Source organism: Dipteris shenzhenensis, chromosome 12, assembly GCF_047967505.1.
Source record: "Dipteris shenzhenensis isolate YYH24624 ecotype China chromosome 12, Dip_SZ_1.0, whole genome shotgun sequence".
Classification (NCBI taxonomy): domain Eukaryota; kingdom Viridiplantae; phylum Streptophyta; class Polypodiopsida; order Gleicheniales; family Dipteridaceae; genus Dipteris; species Dipteris shenzhenensis.
This window is the reverse complement of record NC_141607.1, coordinates 36991819-37012166: the sequence shown is the minus strand read 5'-3', so window position 1 is coordinate 37012166 and position 20348 is coordinate 36991819. Positions and strand designations below refer to the sequence as shown.

Here is a 20348-nt window from a genome sequence, read left to right as displayed (position 1 = left end):
TATTGGGTACTGAACCCGCACCGCTAGGCTTGGAAGATCTTTGTTAGCCACTAGACCAATCGTAGTTACATGAAAAAAACATGTAGTCCATATGTACACCTTTACTGCAAGGTGGAGTGACCACCCACTCGGGCATGGTCTTTCAAAACATGTGGGGGCGCCTAGTAAGGTGGTCTACAAAAGAGTGCTAGCATATATAAGAGAAGAAAGAATAGAAGTCATTTTGAGATAAACCCTAAACTTCTATGCTCTCGAGAGCAATGGCTTTCATCCGACTAGCACGAGCCCATCCCCTCAGACTCTCACCAATACCTTACTTTTCTCCTTCACACCAATTTTCTCCACAGCTCCCTCACTCTCCATCTGATTCCCCTTCTCCAATCGCTCTTCGTTGCATCTTTGTTTCTGCAAGGGATATCCATCCCCGTTTGGCGCAGTGGGAAGCTGCTCTCAAAATCCATGAGCGGAGCTTCGCCAAGGCCAAAAAATCAAGTACGTGATTGTTGTCGTTGGCTGCTGCCCGCCTCGCTGAAAAATATGTTTTGCGGACAACCTTGAGGATATTACGTTAGCAAATACATTTTAAACCAGGAGGAACGCGCTGCTGCGTGTGTGATTGGCACATACTTGGCCAAGCCATTTCTTAGGAAACCGGTTTTTGGACTTGAGAGCCTTCAATGTGCTATGGAAAACGAGTTGAAGGAGACTCTTCGCGTGAAATGCAAAGCGGGAGATGAGACGCAGCTCGGGATTTGAATGCCAGGGACGGGAATTTTGTGAAAAAGGAGAGGCCAATGCAATGGGGCAATAGACATTTATCCTGCACTCAAAGGGAGCTGGTGAAAGATAAGCTATGTCCTTGAATTCGTATTTCATTATGAACACTTCACATGCCACTTTCTCCTTGCTCTAATTTCTCATCCTAACTCGTATTTCATTTGGTTCAATAGATTTAACTATTTGTATATATTGTTGGAATGTCATTGCTGCCCTAAGATCTACTGGTAGCAACTTATATTCATGGAATTTTTGACACAACTCTTAAGCTGCTGAATTGTTATTATTAGGAGTCTTACCATGTGCTGAATCCTTATCCATATGAGCTGTAACTCCACTAGAGTGATAGGTCCTTCGGACAGAAGCCATAAAACCAACCGGTTTAGTTACATGTATATGATCATCATTATCATCATCTGAACCTGAGTCTCCATCAATTTGGGGATCCACAGGTCTCTTCCCATCATAAATTTGGTTTCTCTTGAACTTGTCAAACTTTTTATTAAAAGTGGTAGACATGTTCTGCATCCTTTGGTCAATCCTCTGATTATTGGTCTTAATCTCATTAGTTAGCTCCTTGAATATCTGTAGCATTGGGTCCATACAACTCTTTATGATCTGCTCTTGGTTAAGGGATGTTTGTACTTGAGGAGTTGTTGTCAAATCCCCTTGAACATTGCCAACATGAGGATCATTGCGTTCAGAAACTACAGTTTGATCATCAATTGCTTCCTTCTCTGAGATGGAATCAAGGATACCCATTGTCTGCTTACTAGCTTGACCCGTAGACCCATTTACAGGCATCTTTAATGACTCGAATCAAGAGTAAATGCACTGTCTTAAGCCTTGATCAAGAATAGCTCAATTTCCAAGGAGTAGCAGACTGTTACAAGGCTCCTTTTGCACACTGTATAAACCAATATGTATCGAGACCTATGTAGGACTAAGCTATAGACAGAAGCGCTGTTCGACAATATACTACTGTACCAAACTGCCAGTGAACAGCCAGGTCGTTGGTCACGTTGCTGAACTCTAGTGTAATCCTTTTGCATTTGACATGAAGCTGGAGTGGTTCCAGCATTTAGAACGACACCTCAGCAACATCCACGAATAATTTCAAAGCGATATGTAGCTAGATCGTTTACTAGGCAGCGTACGCGTCAATTCCAAACAAAGAAAATTGGGGAAGATTCCACGCAACAGACTTGTATCTTGTTGGGACTAGGTGTGGGAGTTCCTAAAGTAGAGGCGACTCCTTGGAGGAAGGCAAATCAGAAACCGGAATTGCCAGCTCCTAGATCGCCGCAGATCTTCTTAGCCAGCAGTCGATTTCCTTCGTAACTCCTCCATCCAAGCTCGGATCTCCACTAAACTTTGAGGGCAGACATTGAAGCTTAGTGCGATCAGTTCAAGCCATATCTGACCTAATTTGGTGCAGCGGAGCATCAGATCGTCAATTTCTTCACATTCTTGCGCTAGAGAGAAAAAACCCTCAATGTTGACTCAATCCTCCATCCTTCTAGGAATCTCACACATAGAAATGATCAGGGAAGCAAGGGCTTTCCACTGATGTAAGAAGCCCCAAATTCTGAGCATTTCGAAAATCAAGGTTTCTCAGAGCCTGCCATGTGGCAGCTCACAACAGAGAGCACTTTGTACAGACGTAGGCCCTAGGCTCAAGAGTAGATGCTCCAAAATTCAAAGTAATTGGACAAAGAATTTCCCACAAAATCCCATGAAAAGTGCTCTGATATCAATGCAACAGGATTGCTCCTAACTGACAGTAAACTCCCCTAAATTTGGTAGAATATGCAGGAAAGTTAGAGTAGTGAAGTACCTTATGTTTAGGAAAAGGGTAGGGGAGGAAGATCATGGGCTGGATCTTTAACAGGGACTTGTGAGGGGCTGCACAAGGACAGGAGGAAGTCAATCCTTTTTAGAATTTAGGTGAGTATTGAACTCTTGCTGTATATTCTATTTCAGAAATGAAATACAAGTCATGAGTGAATTGCCAAGTACAACTAGAGTCCTTATATAGGTATGGCCCAGGGCAGTACAAAGTAGTATTGCTTATGGGATTACCTCCTAGGATGCCACATGGCAACTTATGGAATCCACTAAAAAAGAAAAAAACACTTACAAGCCAATAAAGGCCTTTCTACTAACCTTTAGCCTAAGTTTAGCCTAAGTAAAAAGTAACCCTCTGTTACAATCCTCCCTCCTCAAATAGAAATTTGTCCTCAAATTTGAAAAGGCTGTAACCTGCACCTAAATGCTCCTTGTAGATGATCTCTAAATCCAAGTCATGAGTGAATTGAACTCTTGCTATATATTCTATTTCAGAAATGAAGTACAAGTCATTAGTGAATTGCCAAGTACAACTAGAGCCCTTATATAGGTATGGCCCAGGGCAGTACAAAGTAGTATTGCTTATGGGATTACCTCCTAGGATGCCACATGGCAACTTATGGAATCCACTAAAAAAGAAAAAAACACTTACAAGCCAATAAAGGCCTTTCTACTAACCTTTAGCCTAAGTTTAGCCTAAGTAAAAAGTAACCCTCTGTTACAATCCTCCCTCCTCAAATAGAAATTTGTCCTCAAATTTGAAAAGGCTGTAACCTGCACCTAAATGCTCCTCAACACATGATCTCTAAATCCAAGGATCTTCTCAGGTATATACTCAATTTGGCCCTCTTCATCCATAGGAGGTAGCTCTTCTATGACTTGTACTCCATTCCTCAACAGATGATCTCTAAATCCAAGGATCTTCTCAGGTATATACTCAATTTGGCCCTCTTCATCCATAGGAGGTAGCTCTTCCATAACTTGCTCCTTAGGTCCGAAATACTTCTTGAGCAGTGATACACGGAATACTTTGTGTATTCTAGAGGATGGTGGAAGCTCCAACTTATAAGCCACTTCTTCAGTCATGAAAGTGCATTTACTTGATTTGGCATACAACTGGTGTGTCCTCAATACTTGCTAGATATGCAATAAATGCTCTTCTTTCGTTTTGCTGTAGATCAATATATCATCAAAGAATACCAACACAAATTTATAGAGGAAAGGCTGCAATACCTTGTCCATTAGGGCCTGGAAAGTTGCAAGTGCATTGGCTAGACCAAATGCCATCACTTTGAATTGATAAAGCCCACGTTCTGACCTGAAGGCAGTTTTATGTTCATCTCCCTCCTTCATCCTTATTTGATGATAGCCTGACCTTAAGTCAATCTTTGTGAAGTACTCTGCCCCTGTAAGCTCATATAGTAGATCATCAATTCTAGGGATAGGAAACTCAGGTTCAGTCAGGTGCGTTTAAAGTTTGCGGTCCAGGTTATTTGGAGATGTACTTTTGTTGCAGACCTTGCCAAAGGAAGGACGGGTTGAAACAGACCCTCAGAGCATGGTGCTTGGAAGATTCCAGGTTGTTCACTCATTATGAGGGGGACAACTGGAAGATCGTGACGGTTGGATTGCTCGAGCTCGAAGGCAGGAATGTGACGGAAGATGGTGGTGCCAGGAGGTGCTACCAGAGATGGACCTGTGTACCAGGATGGTGTGCGGAAGCGGAACCGGAACCGGAACCGGACCTGGTGGAGCAGGAGCCACTGGATGAAAAGCCAGGAAAAGATTTTGACACCGAAAGGTTCCAGAGGACTATGACAAGGGAGTTACTGGAGCATCTTCATCGACGTGTTGGCATTGGGCCGAGATGTGTCGGTCAGAGGGGGTGTTGGAAAGGTCACCTCCCCATTTGTAAGCCCCCAAATGAGGAGAGCGTGGGGGAGGGAGACCTAGGGCAGAAGATGCCTAGAGAAGAGAGAGAGAGGGGGCTGCCACATGGGCAGCACCTCACAAGAGAAGAAGGCTGCAACAGATGGCGCGAACTACAGTGCAGCTGTATGGGGCCTGGTGGAGCAGCAAATGGGGCTGCCAGTGGGCAGTGGCTTGCCTTATATAGGCTGGGCCCTTGCCTTGATTGGAGGGCTAAAGGCCCTAGAAGTGTGGGCCATAAAGGCCACGGTTTGTGAGCCCTAATAGGGCTGGACCCCAGCCACAGTCTGGTCGGCCAGATTGGGGCAGGCTGGTTGGTTTTTTTGACAGGCCCCCTAGGCCTATAAAAGGAGAGGCACTTGCCTCATTTATTATCCAACAGCTCAGCAAAAGCAGGAGCAGACAGGAGCAGCCAGGAGCCACTCCCTTGGGCCTCACACTGGGGGTGAAGGAGAGTTGAAGGTGAGCTGCAGACTGAGTTCCTAGAGGCTGGACCTTGGCTGTCTTCTAGGGCAGCAAGGTGTTGTGATCACATTCTCTGGAGCAGCCCTCTGACAGCAGATAGGAGCAGCAAGAAGGCAAGCCTTGGGCCTATACACAGAAGGTGAAGGTGACCCTGAAGGAGCTGCAGACTGAGCTTGAGTGGCAGCCCACCTAGGCTGGTTTCCAGACAGCAAGGTGGAGAGGATCGTTCTGGATGGAAAGCCTACAGACGCTCGAGGTGGAGCATGCGGACTTGAGTCTAGAGATAGCCGGCAGATAGGAGGAGGACCTTGTGGTTAGATCAGAGGACCACACCATTGGTGGGACTCTGGATCTCTCTCTTTTGTATTGTGTCCATATTTTTGGATGGAAATATATAAGTTTTGGTGTCTTCTATATCTGGCTGGTTCATTGTCTATTGATGAGTCTGCACACCTATTTTATGCACATTAAGTAAAGAAGTTTGTGATTCCACACCCCCACACCACACTGCGTGAGCTCTTGGGCATTACTATCAGTCTTCCGCTGTGTGTACCCTCTGTTGGGTCATTTCTAACAGGCCCTCTATTTAGGTACCGCTTATATTGATCGGGGTGTAGATAGCCTCCTATAATGCTCGCCTTAGCCTTCTCATTTGGAGTCATCTTGGCTTGGACTGACCACAAGCTTGGTCGTCTTTCTTTTGGTATTGGTCGTCCTTCTTCTGATCCTTACCTGTTGCGTTGTTTGATTGCTACGAGGCTTTGGAAACCTTCTGGACCTGCTTGGGCTTTTTTGAGTTCAGCACGAGAGTCAGCGCCGGCAACTCATTCTCTAGGTTAAGCATATACTGTGGCGGTAGAAAACGGGCTTTGAGATTGGTAACAAACGTTGCCTAAACCAAATTCGTATTAAAAGTTGTTGGGTGATTATGCTTACTAGTCCTATGTTGCCACCAGGTAACCGCCTCACCGGTCAAATGAGGGGATGCTAGGCGGACTTTGTCTTGCTCATCTTGAATTTGCGCTAATGGAAAATGAGCGATAAATTGATGAATAATTGAAGAATAGCTGAATGGTTACACTTACCATCATACTTAACAAATTTGGTGTGAACCGGGTGAGTGGTGTTACCTTTGTTGATGATGAAGCTGTGGCGGTGACTGCTGCTGCACTCAAACTAGCCTACATAGTGGCTAACATTTGTTTGTGTTGGAGAAGCATCGCCTCTTGGTCTAGTTTTTGTTGCCTCTCTGTCTGGGCAAGCTCTACGCGTCGCAGTGGCTTATTGTTCCAGTGGCTTTTTTGCCTCTTTTTCTTCTAGACATTGTTTTGTCTGGTCTAGCTGTCTTCTGCTTTCTTCTAGTTGGGTTGAATGTTCTTCAAGTTGCTCTAGGAGCACTCGATTTGCTCCAAAAGATTCGCCATCATTTCTTGAGCACTAGGCGGAAGCGTATCATTTTGGTTGTCTTTCTTCTCTTCATAGGCTTCAAATCTAATGTCTTTTCCGAATCTTTCATGGCGCTTGATTGTGTGTCCTTTTCGGATCTCAACACAAGCATACACTCGCGTTAGTCGAGCTGGATATAGACCGAAGCTCTGATACCAATGTAACATGTAACGGTAATCTGATCGTGTAATCACAGCAAGACCTTCTTTAAACCTTTTGCGAGGAATGAGCGTATAGAGAGAGAAAGGAGAGGAGGGTAGGAGTCGACATCCTTATACCCGCTGATGGCCCCCTCCCCCTCCCTCAATCAAGGGAGAATATGCTTTATACTTGGAGAACTGAAAGATACAAATAACACTCTTCGAGAGAGCACAGAAACACGCTTCTGAAGAGTACACTGTGCACACGTATTGCAAATCCAAAGACCTAAGACGTAACGCCAACCAATACCGAGACCTTGATGCTGTCCACACTGGCGATGTAGGGCACTTCTGCAAGGCAAGGAAGAGGCTTGTGCTGTCCACCGGGATGCAAGGTTACTGCGTGAGTGAGAGAGTGAAAGCTAGGAGTAATAGATTCTAAAAGAGAACTGAGATATGACTGAGATATAGAGCTGTGCAAAACTGTAAACAGAACTGTAAAGAGCTGCTGAAACAGTACCCAAACCTTACTCCGTTTGCTGGTGCGAATCCCCGACTGTTGTGCTGCATAGACACCTTCCAGGAGGGGTGAACTGAGGCCAAGAGCTTAGGCTGATCAGAGGGCACACTGTGGAGGTGTTCAGGGCTTTTACAAGAGGGGTTGGAGGGGAGCTGTTTGGAGTGCCCACACCCATAAGTTTATGAAAATGCTAGCTTGTAGCAAGCATTACTCATAGCTTGCAAGCAGGGAGCATGGCATTAAAGGCTAGTAGCTAGATTTATCCTTAAGGACTTATCAGCCGTTCACAAACATCAGGCAGATGATCGCCCATCACATGTGTTTACAAGCAAGCCTTATTACATACGACTTATTAGCATATTTCGCCGTTCACAAACATCAGATGATTGCTCATCACATGTGTTTACAAACAAGTGAACATTTGCTGTTCAAGCGGCACCCCTTGCCAAACACGCATGTTAGATCATCATTAACATTGCCATCTGCGAGACACATACGTCCGATCGTTGATAGTTCCACACTCAGCTTTAGATAGGTAGCCCACTCATCCTAGTACTTCAAGAACTCCTGCAACAGGTGGTGCTGATAGGAGGTTCTGTTAGAATTTATGGGACTGTTTGGACAGCAAACCCTAGCACAGCTGAATAAGACACTCAAAGCTCTCAAGAAAGAATCTACCCTCTCCCTTAGATACCCACTGATATAACTCAGAGAAGACAGCAAGTAGAGGAGGCACAGAACTTAGTTTATTTATCCACCAACCATGGGAAAAATCTGCTGAGAAAGAGCCAGAAACAACCAGCCAAGATGCTGGCTACATAATCGCAATCAGGGTGATTTCTCTACAGTAGGAAATCACTGTCACGCTCTATGCTGATTACGGGGCCTTAGAGGCTTCAGTTTGCATATAAGAAATGGCCAAAGTGCCAGCTCTTTTATAGGCTGAGAACTGACCCCAATCAAATGCCTGACCAGATCCAGCAGATCTTGCCCAACCAGATCTGTTGCAGATAGTGGCACCTGGTCACCGGCCTGTTTCTGCACTCTCTGGCTTTCCTTTCCCTGCTCCACCTGATGCTCCTTGACTTGCAGACTGTCACACAGACACCTGAGGCTTCCCGAAGCTGCCACATGTCATGCGCAGCTTTTCCAGAAGATATTCCAGGTGCTGCCAGCCCTCTGAGTCTGCTTCGAACAGGGACAACCTGTCCTATCCAGGTAACCCTACCTCCTACAGTACCATGACCCCTTGTCCTCATTTGGAAGCTCAAAGGTGGGTCAATGACACTCCAACAGGTTTACCACCCAGCCACGACAGAACAAGCAGGAGTCTCCACACTAGAACCTCTTGGATGCACAAGCTGTCACCCCTAAGCCTAGTGGTCACTTTCTACTCTTGCTACCTCTCACACCTCCCAATTTTGCTCACTACCGGGACACTCCCACTTGCTGCCTATCGCCCCTCTCTTGCTTGTAGCCTCCTACATGCTCCCTTTCGCTACCTTCCACTTGCCCTCACTCGAGCTATATAAATGCACTAGTCCACTTAGAACTCACTAAGGTCCACTTAGAACACTTGGTATACCTAGGACTTAGGGTTAGTAGCTGTCCTAACTAGTCACTAACCAACCTTTAGGCCACTTAAGCCCAATAATTAATGACAATTGTCTTACACCTATCTTCCCTCAAGGCATCCCCTAGGGGTAATATTGCACCACACTATCATTGATATAACTGACACCACCTTGGAAGGCTCAAAGCTGGTCGACTAGTCTGTAGACTGGCCAGCTTGGCCCTGATTCTTTGGCATCCCCTAGGGGTAATATTGCACCATACTATCATTGATATAACTGACACTACCTTGGAAGGCTCAAAGCTGGTCGACTAGTCTGTAGACTGGCCAGCTTGGCCCTGATTCTTTTGTGTGGTTTGAAGGAAATAGTTATAGCTTCTTCCCATTTTATGGAAGCTTCTTTATTCTAACAAAGTACTACCTTCATAGGTGGCTGTTAAAAATGTTTAGACACCGAGTTGGCAGCTTATAGGTGGTACTGATGCTTACAAAGTACCTTCTCTTTTCTAATTGGCTTGAGTTTCATGCCATGCATGTGCGCGTGCGCGTGCGTGCTGATGATGGGTCTTTGTGCTCGTTTTTCTGGGATTTCGTTTGGCAGGCAGTTTTGGTTATTTGGCAGACATGCTGCTATGCCGGACTATATTCACTTATTCTCCTGGTCGCTCTTGGGCTCTCTGGTTGTTGTATCGTGCTTGTACAATTCGACTGTATGAGCACTCTTTAGTGGATGTTTTTCCCAGTTTTTGATTCTTTGTATCGGTCTCTCTAGGATGCTCATTCTCTTGGAGACCTTCTTGTGACCCGGTAATAAGTCTTTTATTACTGTTTCTAGTTTTGAGTAGTAGCTATTCCACTTTGGACAGCTATGAATGCACATTCTTACAAATGAAATATCTGCCTTACAAAAAATGTGTGTGTGTGTGTGTGTATGTGTGCGCACGTGCGCACATGCTTTCTTTCTTTCTTACTATCAATTTTCTAAAGTTCTCATATTAAGATTGTATGAATTCTAGCGTTATAATGTCGGTTCTGGGCATGTTCAGAGGGTGATGAGGAGGTAACAGAGGATGTTTATCCGAAAGTGAAGGATAGCACTGTTACACAGATGGAGGCAGCTTTAGATGCTCTCTCACGAGAGCTTAGTAAGCTCCGTACTGGAAGGGCTTCTGCAGGTAAAGTTGTTTTTTACGGCTAGCGAAGGCTTACATACAAAACATGGGGCTTTGGTTCGGAAAATTCATTTATGAAGTTTGAACTTGAATGATTTGCAGGTTTGCTGGATCATGTGACTGTGGTAGACAACAATGGGATACGCTCTCCTTTAACCCATGTTGCTGCCGTCACAGTCCTGGACAATGAAAAACTTCGTGTTACACCGTTTGACTCATCTGTAAGAATTAACTACCTGTTTCATCTCAGCCTTTGTTGACTGCAGCCTAGCCAGACGTTTGACAGTTTGCTCTCTTTCTGTGGCTTTGTTAGATTGGGAAGTGTGTTGAACGTGGGATTCGCTCTTCACCTTTGCAACTGAATCCAGCGTATAATGAGGAGGTCATTATCGTTCCCGTACCAAAGTATGTATTTCATTGCCATCTCCAAATGTTAAGTAAATATTCTATGGTAGTGTTCCACAAGAATGGGTTTTGCTATTCTTTGCTTGGCTGTCAGGTGGCTAATTTCCAGCTGACATATTGTTCTTGGGTGGAATTCTACGGGTTTTGTGGTTTTATCTGAAGGCCAACGAAGGAGCACATCGAGGTTAGCCCGTAGCTTTGCAAAATCAGTTGGATTGGGGTTTCCTTCATGCAACCTACAGTACAATGATGGATGCTTTCGTCTTCAATTCTCACTATTACAAGCAATTATATGCAGACCATGATGAAAATAGTTGGGAAGGCAGGAGAAACAGCTAAAATGAGCATCAGAAGAGCAAGGCAGACTGTAAGACTTCCCCAATTCTGAATTTATTTGATGACTAGACTGCCTGACTGTCATCCTGTTGTTAGAGGGAAAAGATGCACTTGAATGAATTATGAAGATTATGTTCATCGGTATTGGCGTTTAGAAGAGAGCATACTTCTGCAAGTATTTTGTTTGCAATGCTGACCTTGGTATAAATTGTTGTCTTTTGAAGTAGGGTAGAATCATTAGGTTTGAAGCTGATAGAACTCCATGACTTATTGTTTCTATCCAGGCAATGGATGCGATTAAGAAGTCCAGTGGAACTGTCTCTAAAGATGACATTAAACGGCGTGAGAAAGAGGTATATTTTTAATTTACTTGGTTCATAATGAAATCATGGCTCCATGTTGTTAGAGTCCTTAATTGCTCTTATAATTTTCTTTGGCGCAGTGCCTTTGTAAGACTCATTTGTGGTTGGTGTCAGATCGAAGAGTTGACCAAAAAATTTGTGAAGACAATTGATGATAACTGCAAGGCAAAAGAGAAGGAAATGCTTTCGGGATGAAGGCTTGGTGATCTGATGTGACTGCTTTTCAGTCAAAATTTTGGGTGAATGGGATCAAGGCGGCGGCCTTAACAACGGTTTCACTTTGATCCCAATAGAATGCCCATTGGAAAGCAATGATATTGAGGCTTCTTTAGCGGCTTTGTTTTGTAGGGATGGGTTTGGGTCTTCAGATCCATGGCCTGTGAGCAGACAGTTTGTATGTTTTCCTGATAAGCTTTAATGCGTTTTCTATTTATGTGAGAATTTACTCTCCTGCAAAGAAAGTTACAAGAGGCTGATACGACGACTGGTATTTCATTTCTATTCATTTATGTTTTAGCATTGAAACTAAGCACTTGAAAAAATATGGGGACTATTGCCATGTAAATAGTACTTTTCTGAATATTGGAGCATTGCTAGACTTGTAAAACTTGACCAATAGCTTAGCATGAAGCATCATATCCTGAGTATCTCCGTTCCATGCCCACTCGAGTCACCACAAAATGTGTTTCCAGGCATTGTTTCTAGCAGAATTCCTTAAATAGAGTAGCTGCTCGGCAAAAAGCTGTACAGATCCTTTTAAGATCTTCCATGCCTCACTTGTGGTCTTCGCCAATCGAATGTGGAAGTATTGAATTTGCAATTGTCTCGATAATGATTAATAGTGCCTTGGCATCTACGAGCACCCAATCTTTTACATCATATGGATTGGCCTTCATCACTACCTTGCCTATCACATCTTTAAGGTCCTCGAGATTGTCCTCACCCTCTGTAGTTTGCCACAGTTACCCTAATCACCATGTGACTCCGTAGCTTGATCTTCCACATTAGGTAATCATTCATACCTACCATCCACTTTTTCTTGAAATTAGGAAAAGGCAAACTAGTCATCATGAGATTCCTTGAAGTTTTTGTCAACCTTGCATTGACTCAAGTCTCCCACACACTTTTTAATTAAAGTAGCCTTTCTTTCGTGGAGCAAAGGCCTCCATCTTTAGTAATCTTCCTAAGTAGATAATTAGAGTAAGCTACCTAGCTTTGTCACTAGGGATGTTTGCCCCCTTGTCCATACCACACACGTACCTTTTCTAATACAGCGAAGCCAAACACATAGCGTAGTCCTTGCAATTGCTAATTGAGATGTGCTATGGTGCTACACTAAGTTTTAGACTTGTGCACATAGAAGAAGGGATAGAGAACACTTTTAGATTTGAGACAAAATATGAAGATGTATATCTAGAAAATGTTCCATCTATAGAGTAGAAATTCGTATATAAGTAGCTCCAAAAGTGTACCAACACCACTTCTAAAGAGTTGATAAGTGGTTGGGTAGAGGATACGTAATTAGAGACCACTTGTTACTCGATTTATTTCACGTCACTTCCTGATTGTTAGGGTTTTAAACCTTTCCTTTAGAGCCTTATATCTCTAGAAGTTTCTGCCAGAATTAATTTAAAGGGTGTGTTCCAGCAGTGTGGACTTCATGATGGCCACATCTTAGAAAAATACACAGCTCCTTGAAATTGATCAAAGAGCTCATCAATGTTAGGTATTGAAAACTTGGTCTTAGATTCATCTGTCTTTTTTACTAAAAGAAGTAGATGAACTATTGGGTTAATTTTTTGTTCTTCTACCCATCTCACTCAAATTTTTGAATTGCTTTCGTAGGAGATGAAAATGAGAAAGGCTTGAAAGCAACACAACCCCCCCTTCCCACAAAGTCTAAGAGTGTATATAATGGAGGGTTACATCCTAAATTTCTGTCAACAAGGAATAATCAGAGGAAGCTTTTGTAACAATAACATCCTACAAAAGCATGGCAAAGGTAAGAATAAACTTTTTCTATCTTAGCCCTCATTGCATTGGGAGAAACGTATCTGTCAAATTTACAGGAAGCTTACATAAGTTTGTACACTAAGGAAAGAGGAATTTTCTAGTCGTTTACACAATCATGTTGTGTATTCTTTGAAATGTAGTCTCAATGAAAGGTGGGAATAGGAAACTGAGAGTGTGAGGAAGAAAATAGGAAAGTAGAAGTGTGAGAAACTGAACAAGGAGTATAGCTAAGCTGAGCTAATGACCGATGTAGTGGTGGCTCTTGTTGAACTCAAGATCCCATCAGTAGGTACATGCTCATCACATAAGAAGTGCACGATCCCACCATGGGATACTAGGCGCCTACCCCAATCCATGGGATGAGTACCTTGCGTGTGAATAGGAAGGGGCATTTAATATGGCCTTCATGAAGATATCTCCACAATCGAAATCCATTCACCAGCAACAATAACACCCGCTCTTGTTGTTGTAGATCTGCTAAATATCAAGACGTCAATCTACAATACTCAAAGATCCCCAACATGCGGCCCATGCGACTGTTGAAGAGCAAGACCAATTTTCCTTTATTAAAAAATTTATTCTTCAACGTCGAGTCTACTCGCCTCTTCCTTCAAGCTTGAACTATTTGGTTCAAGTAATAGCTCTCCATTATCTCTTTCTCCAACTACTCTAGAACATTGAGTCAAAATTCCATGGACTCTTGTGGAAGCAATCTGTCCTCAACCGTAATGCAAAGGCTTGGCACAACATATTCCATTGGTGTAATGGCCTCCATCCCAAATGTCGGTGCTGACTTTAAATGACATGCGGTATGTCGAGATTGTGATTCCACTCAGCCGACTTCTATCAGACCCGGCACGGCGATTACCCCTCGAAGAACTTGACAAAATAAGAAGAGGGGAGAGGAAAAGAGTGGAGATGAGGAGAGAGGGCACAGCTAGAGAGCACACCACAAATGATTAACTATACACTAGATTTAGTTGAAAATGTAGAATATATACAAACTCATTTAGGGCTAGGGTTAGGGTTAGGGTTAGGGTTAGGATTAGGGCATCTAACCCTTTCCTTTATAGCACTCTATTGGGTTAGTGCTATGCACATATGATCACATGATGTTGAGCATGATCTCTCAACATCTTCCCTCAAGATCAACATCATGAACTAGGTCTTTCCTCACGATGATGATTCTGGGGAATCGAAGAAGGACTAAACATTATATTTCATCACGATTAGGGCATCTAACCCTTTACTTTATAGCACTCTATTGGGTTAGTGCTATGCACATATGATCACATGATGTTGAGCATGATCTCTCAACATCTTTCCTCAAGATCAACATCATGAAGTAGGTCTTTCCTCACGATGATGATTTTGGGGAATCGAAGAAGGACTAAATATTATATTTCATCACACTCCTTTAATGGGAATGTCTTTCCTTTGCATCAAACCAAGAGCTAGTCGTTGATTCTCGAAAAGCTCTTTACCGAGTGGTTTGGTAAAGATGTCAGCAACATTCTCTTTGCTATCACAATGCTGAAGTGTGATGTCACCAAGTAATACTCTTTCTCTGATGAAGTGCTCTCTGACATCAATGTGCTTTGTCTTGAAGTGAGACACTGGATTCTTGGCCAATGCTTGAGCCGATTGATTATCACAGTATATTGTTGTTGGCTTTGACTCATCAAAGTAATCTGTTTTTAACAATAGTCTTCTAAGCCATATAGTCTCACATGCACCTGTAGTGAGTGCTCTATATTCTGCTTCACTCATTCGAAGATAAAGAAAAGTTGGCTGTTTGTTTGACAACCATGATATAGCACCTTGACGAAGGAAAAAATCGTATTCCTGTGTGGATCTCTTGGTCTCATGATCTCCGGCATAGTCACTATCACAGTATCCATGCAACTATGGATAAATTCCTCTGTATTCTATCCCAAACTGTCTTGTACCTCTGATATATCTCAAGACTCTTTTGGCTGCATTCTAGTGAAACTGTTTTGGATTTGTCATAAATTGTGCAAGTGAACTTACTGCATAACAAATATCTGGTCGTGTGATGATTAGATATATAAGAGATCCGATGAGCTGCCTGTAGTATCTGTCATTGACTGTAGGCTTTTCTGAATCTTTAGTAAGTTTCAAACTCTATTTCATGGGAGTGGATGCAATCTTGCAATCTGCCATATGAAACTTCTTTAGGAGACTGTCAACATATTTCAGCTGACTCATAAAGGTGCAGTCTGAATCTCTCCAGAACTCAATTCGAAGACAATAGTACACAAGTCCAAGATCTTTCATGTCAAACTCTGAAGATACGTCTTGTTTTAGCTTTCTGATGAAGCTATCCTTGCTTCCTGTCACAACTAGATCATCTGTGTATAAAAGTGCAATAGTAATGTCTTCCCCTTGAACTTTGTAGTAGAGAGTATGATCTACATTGGATTTAATATATCCCAGATCAGCAAAATACTTGTCGATTCTGTTGTACCAACTTCTAGGTGCTTGCTTTAAGCCATAGAGACTTTTCTTGAGATGGCAAACCTTATTCTCCTTTCCTGGTTCAACATAACCTGCTGGTTGTTGCATGTAGACTTCCTCGTCTAGATAATAATTGAGAGATAAATTCTTGATATCGAGCTGATACACATTCCATCTACTGAGTGTCGCTAGTGATATTAAGAACCGTATGGAATCCATCTTTGCTACTGGAGCATAAGTCTCATTATAATCTTGAGCATATTGCCGTGCAAATCCTTTTGCAACTAGTCTGGCTTTGTATCTTTGAATACTTCCATCCGGATTGTACTTTACTTTGTATACCCATTTGTTTGCTATGGCCTTCTTTCCTGGTGGAAGGTCGCATACTTCCCAAGTATTATTCTTATACAAAGCATCCATTTCTTCATGCATAGCAGTTTGCCATTCTAGCTTGTCTATAACATCTTCGAAGTACACTGGCTCTTTTGTAGCCATGATGATAGTCATAAGAGCATAGTTAGTGGTTTCAACCTGAACTGCTGCTGCTGCGAGATAATTGTTATAGTCTTTGATCCTGAGTATGTAAGGATGACTGGCTTTGTTGCTGTTGTGGAAACTCTAGTTGATTTGGTTTCTCAGAGAGATTCCTAGAAGTGTTCTTGGACTCGTAGAGCTGTGAACATATCCCATGCTTTTTTGATTTCTTGACGGTATTGAGCTGTCCTAGCATGACATCTTGCACATTCTACTTGATAAGATGATATGCATACTTATCATCTTTCTTATCTTAATTTTCTTGTGCTCGGGCAACAATGGCAAGATCTGCTACAAGAGTGAAAACTATCTGTGTAGCTAAAGATCCTGATGTAGATCCTGCTAGGGGTGGTGTGACAACAGGTGGAGTAGAGCTACTTGCTGGCTAGATCGTCCAATGGTCTAGGTGTAGTTGCATCGACATACTCCCATTTGTCCTGAAGTACAAAAATAGTATCTATTCGGTATTTCCATGTGCTGTAATTAGAGTTGTCTAGCTTAGCAGATGCCTCCGGATTGAGGTTGCTAATTGTAGACGTGGTGCAAGAAATTTCTTCAAAGTGTGGTGAAAATCACTGTATAAATCAACTGCAAAACAGTGAGTGTAGCAAGTGAAATCTGAACTATCACGCAGTTAAGGAGAGCCATCTAGAGAGTACGACTCAACGAATATCATCGATCTGAAAGAGCCCAAGAAGATTGATGTCTCTCAGTAAACACCTAAGGCCATGAAAGAGAAAGCTAAGATATTGAGCCCCTCGTGAAGAAAGGAGAAGGCATAAAGGTGCTCAATAAATTATTAATCCCTTTCCAGATCCTTGCATGTCTGCGATGCAGTCCCATAAGAAATGTTGAATAGAGTCCTCAACAAAAGGCAAAGGAATACAAGTGTAGTCTTCCCCGAACACAGACCTTCACTGGTTCACTTCAAACCCTCCATGAATAAAAAGTCAAAGGAAAAGAGTGATTTTTCTATTCTCGAGGGATCTCTAAAGAATCTTTCAAAGATTTTGATAAGATAATAGAAATCTAAAAATTTTTACATTAAGGAGCTTTGGTGGGCTTCCAGCCCCTAAGGCTAAGCTAAAACTTCCTAGCATTACTCACCATGTATTGAAGGAACAGGGGGCTCTTCTCTTGGTGCCCACATCAATCCATTCCCAATCCTTGGGGTCCACTGCAAACACTTTATGGAACTATAGCCAAATCCTCCATGAACCCAAGGAATTCAATTTGGATTAGGGTCCGGATACCATCTTGAAGCCCAAAAACACTGCTCACATGACCTATAATCTTGATGGGCTAAAATGTAAGATGCATAAGTATAACATCCATAGGCTTGGACAACCTTACCCCAGGATGAACATCATAGACCAAGGCATCCCCGTTTGATCCTAGTAGTCCTATAACCTAAAGTAGGATCACTGATCTTGTAAAGGCCCCAAGCCAAGTAGACCAAAAGTGAGGCATGTCAAATACAAAAGGCTCTGACTACATCATTCTATCGAATTCTCCATGCACTTCCTCTAAGGTGACTTTACTAATTGAAGTCTCCGATCATCTGGTAGGTTTTTGAAATCCTTCCAAGTACCCATAGAGCAAGCAAAATTATCTCCCATCTAGACCATGACATGGAATGAGAAGTACTCCAACCTACATTTGCACACATTTTCACACCTTTCTAGAACTAGGATAGCAACAAAGAGATGGAAGATGTCTTCTCTTCTTCCAAGACATATATTACATTTAATATCCCCCCTTCCAATAGTCTCATCCTTGATGCTAGTCAATGGAGTATTAACCAGAGCAGGATCCCATTTTCTTAGGTATGTAATTTTTCCAAACTCGCTTCTCCACGTATGTCTGCTATCACTTAGAGTATTCAACACTCTGAAGATGTCCTCACTATCATTCCAAGGAGTTGGTAGGGTAACAGTTGAGAGGTGCCTAACGAACTATAGTCCTTGGATATTGCCATTCCGCAAAACTAACTTGGACATTCAGCGGCTTGGTTTGACAGTCAAAATTTCCTTCTAATTTCCAACCAAGGTGTCCACCTCATGTCCTCTTGTGCCACAACTAGCCCCAACAAGAATCCCTTTGGCGAAAAATTCCTATTAGGAATCGATTCCATGTCCTCAATAGAGGAACCTTTAAAGATAACTGAGAACCATAAGTTCATGAAGGAACCTTTACCGTTGAAAACCAATTGACTTTTGATAGCTTCAAAGGATTTCCATAAGGGGCTTCCTTTTGTAGTGTGACATGCTTGAAATTTCTGAGTAAGAGTTGTGCCCACTCTAGCTCTTGGTTTAAAACTACCTTGATGATCCAAGATGGAGCCAACATGTAAGAAGCCTAGTCAATGTCTACAACCCCTTGTCCACCTTCCTCCTTTGGCCTAGTGTAGAAGAACCATCTAACTTTGGATATTCTTCTATCATTCCCCCATAGGAAAGACCTACACAACTTGATAAGCTTGTTGATCCCTACTCTAGAGGGTGTCCAACTGGGGAGAGAGAAAATAGCTACTTGATACAAACAACCAGTCTCCTTCTAGCTAGGTTGGCCCTGTATCCTCTCCACATGTCAAGTTTCTTTTTTAACTTGGTTAAGAACCACTCCCACTTGTCTTTCATAGAGATGTAAAACCCCATTGGGATGACAAGTATCTGAAAACATGGCCTTTGGGAATCTTTTTACATCCTCGAACATCATTTGGTCCCCTCTAAGGGTATTGAAACTAAAACCAATAGTTCATATATAATACAAATTTTGACTTCCATAAATACAGACCAGGATATCAATGAGGTTGAATGCCTTAATACTTTTTCTCATGCCTCAGGATTAGTAACAAACCATGCTAAAATAGGGTATACCAAGAATCCCATTCTAACATGTCATATACCTTGTCAAAGTCAACTTTTAGAAAGCATATATCTTGGTCTATATCCTTGGCGTTGTTCATAGCCTTCCCAAACATGATAACAGCCTCTAACAAGTGCTTGCCTTTAATAAGTCCTTTTTACTCTCTTGTCTACCTATTGCTCCAAGTAAAAAGACTAGGGCCACTTCAATTAACCAATTGTAATGAGTCCTTCAAGTCCTCCCAGGCTTGTAGTTTAGAGCCTCTAATTACGGATCCTCTACCCAACCACCTATCAGCTCTTTAGAAGTGTTGGTACACTTTTGGAGCTGCTTATATACGAATTTCTACTCTATAGATGGAACATTTTCTAGATAAACATCTTCATATTCTGTCTCAAATCTAAAAGTGTTCTCTATCCCTTCTTCTATTTGCACAAGTCTAAAACTTAGTGTAGCACTATAGCACATCTCAATTGGCGATTGCAAGGACTACGCTATGTCTTTGGCTACGCTGTGTTAGAAAAGGTAGGTGTGTGGTATGGACAAGGGGGCGAACATCCCTGGTGACAAAGCTAGGTAGCTTACTCTAATTATCTACTTAGGAAGATTACTAAAGATGGAGGCCTTTTCTCCACGAAAGAAAGGCTACTTTAATTAAAAAGTGTGTGGGAGACTTGAGTCAATGCAAGGTTGACAAAAACTTCAAGGAATCTACAATTAGTCGTGATGACTAGTTTGCCTCTTCCTAATTTCAAGAAAAAGGGGATGGTAGGTATGAATGATTACCTAATGTGGAAGATCAAGCTACGGAGTCACATGGTGATTAGGGAACTATGGCAAGCTATAGAGGGTGAGGTCAATCTCGAGGACCTCAAAGATGTGATAGGCAAGGTAACGATGAAGGCCAATCCATATGATGTAAAAGATTGGGTGCTCTTATATGCCAAGGCACTATTAATGATTATCGAGACAATTGCAAATTCAATACTTCCACATTCGATTGGCGAAGACCACAAGTGAGGCATGGAAGATCTTAAAAGAATCCGTACAAGAACAAGAATGCTACATAAATAATTACTCCCTAAATTACTCATTCTTGATGACGTCAAGAGAGCGAGAACCTACCAATGACCATCTAGCAAAGGTGAAGATTCTAAGGATCAACTTGCCATGCTATTCTTAGCAAACTTCTATGTAGCTTCAATTGGGTTGGTAACTACCCTGACGATTGGAGAAAGTCAAGGACTCTTACAACCAAGAAGGTCTTTCCTTTGTTCATCCAAGAAGCCAAGTTGAAGTTGCATGATCCAAATGGTGAAGAGAAGGCATTTACTGCTTCTACAAGACTGGTAAGCCAAAGAGGAAGGATTCTTTGGAGGACAACGACTATTTCGAAAGACAACAAGAAAAAGAGAAATTGCTATTAGTATGATCAACCTGGATATCTTGTGCAAGATTGCAGAAAGAAGGGGCAGATTAACC

At 42.4% G+C, this 20348-nt stretch overlaps 1 protein-coding gene across 2 annotated transcripts; it reads left to right on the top strand.

Annotated features, from left to right (window-relative positions):
- The first annotated feature begins 205 nt into the window (after positions 1-205).
- On the top strand, positions 206-11563 carry LOC147896169 (Ribosome recycling factor). Of its 2 annotated transcripts, none has more exons than XM_087383205.1 (8): positions 206-492; positions 9745-9873; positions 9973-10091; positions 10184-10275; positions 10438-10459; positions 10574-10642; positions 10896-10964; positions 11088-11563. In XM_087383205.1, the coding sequence occupies exons 1-8, from the start codon at positions 246-248 to the stop codon at positions 11166-11168; spliced, it is 828 nt and encodes a 275-aa protein (XP_087239331.1). In that variant the 5' UTR covers positions 206-245; the 3' UTR covers positions 11169-11563. The 2 variants fall into 2 exon arrangements, with proteins under 2 accessions (XP_087239331.1, XP_087239332.1); XM_087383206.1 differs by lacking the exon at positions 206-492 and adding an exon at positions 523-867.
- Positions 11564-20348: the final 8785 nt, after the last annotated feature.

Coding starts and splice junctions, on each gene's coding strand:
- LOC147896169 (XM_087383205.1), top strand. CDS start 246: ATGCTCTCGAGAGCAATGGCTTTCATCCGACTAGCACGAGCCCATCCC. Junction 10,643..10,895: donor TCAGAAGAGCAAGGCAGACT/GTAAGACTTCCC, acceptor GTTTCTATCCAG/GCAATGGATGCGATTAAGAA. Junction 10,965..11,087: donor TTAAACGGCGTGAGAAAGAG/GTATATTTTTAA, acceptor GGTTGGTGTCAG/ATCGAAGAGTTGACCAAAAA.